General features: G+C 44.7%; 1 protein-coding gene across 2 annotated transcripts in view; it reads left to right on the plus strand.

The window, feature by feature from the left end:
- The window catches only part of LOC134452794 (proto-oncogene vav-like), a 34,498-nt gene that overhangs the window by 18,339 nt on the left and 13,659 nt on the right, over positions 1–2,500 (plus strand). For both annotated transcript variants that reach the window (XM_063203396.1, XM_063203405.1), the window contains exons 11-12: positions 1,013–1,108; positions 1,546–1,614. In XM_063203396.1, the coding sequence (XP_063059466.1) occupies positions 1,013–1,108; positions 1,546–1,614 (165 nt within the window). The remainder of the gene's footprint in view (positions 1–1,012; positions 1,109–1,545; positions 1,615–2,500) is intronic.

Below are 2,500 nucleotides of genomic sequence, written 5' to 3' on the forward strand. Positions count from 1 at the left end.
GAACTACGCAGCCTGGTAGCGGAGGTAGCACAAGAAGTTTCGCCTTGAATTCGCTGTATTCACTCTGGACGCCGCATTGACATGTTTGATTTAGCTAATCACATAACGGCTCTGGCTTGACAGCCTTGACAGCCATTGGGAACGTTCCAATTGGTTTTCGCCGAACCATGTATAGCTCATTACCATAAGATTAGCTGACTATTTATTGTTAAAATTCGCTCTGGTCGCTCTGTTCGCTTCGCTCCTGGCGAATTCACACTGGTCTGCGCGCTCTCCATAGAGAAATAATTACTTCCATTGCTCCGTTTGCGTAGGTCGCTCTTGGTGTGGACAAAGCATTATTGTTTATTTTACCATTCCGTGTCGGGGTCGGTCCTGCATCAGTCTGTCGGTCGCTATTCAACGTCAGGGACCTTCTCACTGAACAATATCCCTTAGGCATACTTGTTCTTATCAAAATGTTACGTAATGACCGAGTCTTCATCGGACTCATATGAGTATTCATAGATGGCTGTGTTTTTATGATGTAGTTGAGCTTTTTCATCAAAGACCGAGTCAGATCAACGATGAGACAATTTCGACTATGGTATAAAGAAAGACCACTCGTGATCCGATCTGCACCGAATGACCACTCATCTTGGTTCAGGACTTGCTCTCATATGATGCATATTCTCTCTCCCTATCTCCCTCCCTCCTTCTCTCTTTCTCTCTTTGTGTTTGTGTGCCTGCGTACGTGCGTGCGTGCGTGTGTGTGTGTGCGTGTGTGTGTGTGTGTGTGTGCGTGTGTGTGTGTGCGTGCGCGCGCGTGTGTGTGTGCGTGTGTTCATTCATGCGTGCGTTTGTGTGTGCGTGTTTGTGTGCGTGTGTGTGTGTGTGTGTGTGTGTGTGTGTGTGTGTGTGTGTGTGTGTGTGTGTGTGTGTGTGTGTGTGTGTGTGTGTGTGTGTGTGTGTGTGTGTGTGTGTGTGTGTTTGCATGTGTGTGTCTGCATGTGTGTGTGTGTGTGTCCTGCAGGAGTGCTCCAACAGGGCCAATAATGGTCGCTTCTCCCTCAGAGACCTGCTGATGGTGCCCATGCAGAGAGTGCTGAAATATCACCTGCTACTACAGGTAACACACACGCACGCACGGACGCATGCACGCACGCACGCACGCACGCACGCACGCACGCATGCAGAGAGTGCTGAAATACCACCTGCTACTACAGGTACCACTCACACGCGCACACACACATACATACACACACACACACACACACACACACACACACACACACACACACACACACACACACACACACACACACACACACACACACACACACACACACACACACACACACAGAGTACTGAAATATCACCTGCTGCTACTACAGGTAACACACACACACACACACACACACACACACACACACACACACACACACACACACACACACACACACACACACACACACACACACACACACACACACACACAGCTTTAACTTTTGTCATTCATGTATTTTTTTGTGATTTTTGTTGTGTGTGTGTGCGTGTGTCCTACAGGAGCTGATGAAACACACTGTGAACGCTGCAGATAAGGAGAATTTGCGGAATGCACTGGATGCCATGAAGGTTAGTGTACATACTCACTCCTGTAAAGGTGCACTGTGTAGGATGGTGGCAAGAGTAGGTATTGCAACTATGCTTCTCATTGAAACTGTGCTGTCTATTGCCAAATTTGATCTTTTCATGATTTTTTACTAAATAATAAACTAATATTTACTAGTGAAATACAGTAAAGTTTGCAGCTAAAAATGTCTATTTATGGAAATTGAAATTGGCGGACATGGAGCAGATCACTCAATCATAATGATTACTTAGAACTTCATGGTGGTGTCAAGTATTCATGAAAAAGGTAACATTTGTGAATGGGCAGCATGAATTCTTGATATAAACTACTAACAATATTACACAGTGGCACCTTAGCATACTATCACAAAGAGTCCTCACTGTCTTCAGTATACTCCTACTTACAAAGTGCCATATGTGCACTACATCATTTACTAACAGTATTCACCTAACCCTTGTAAGGTGTTCATGTTTTTGTTACATAGAAGGTGTTAGGGTCACTACTTTTCTTTTCAGATTCATGTTCCTCACAGAAAATGAGTCAAAGCCAGCAAATCTCAGTGTGAAAGAAAGAATAACTGAAACCATTCTTCTCAAGCAAAAAAAAATGAAAACGGGTCAAATTGACCCAAACACCTTACAAGGGATAAATACACTATTCCCTTAGTGTGCTATTATATTGAAATGTACCCGTTCCTGTGTCACAAATTTAGTGTTTTTCAGTTCAATTCACAGTATATTCAATACTCAGGATGTGTCTTTAATCTTATGTGTGTGTTTGTGTGTTTGTGAGTGAGTGTATTTACGGTGTGTTTGTGTGTGTGTGTGCGTGCGTGCCTGTGTGCCTGCGTGTCTGCGTGCGTGCGTGCGTGCCTGCGTGCCTGCGTGC

The sequence above is a fragment of the Engraulis encrasicolus genome, chromosome 1 (genome assembly GCF_034702125.1).
Source record: "Engraulis encrasicolus isolate BLACKSEA-1 chromosome 1, IST_EnEncr_1.0, whole genome shotgun sequence".
Lineage (NCBI taxonomy): Eukaryota > Metazoa > Chordata > Actinopteri > Clupeiformes > Engraulidae > Engraulis > Engraulis encrasicolus.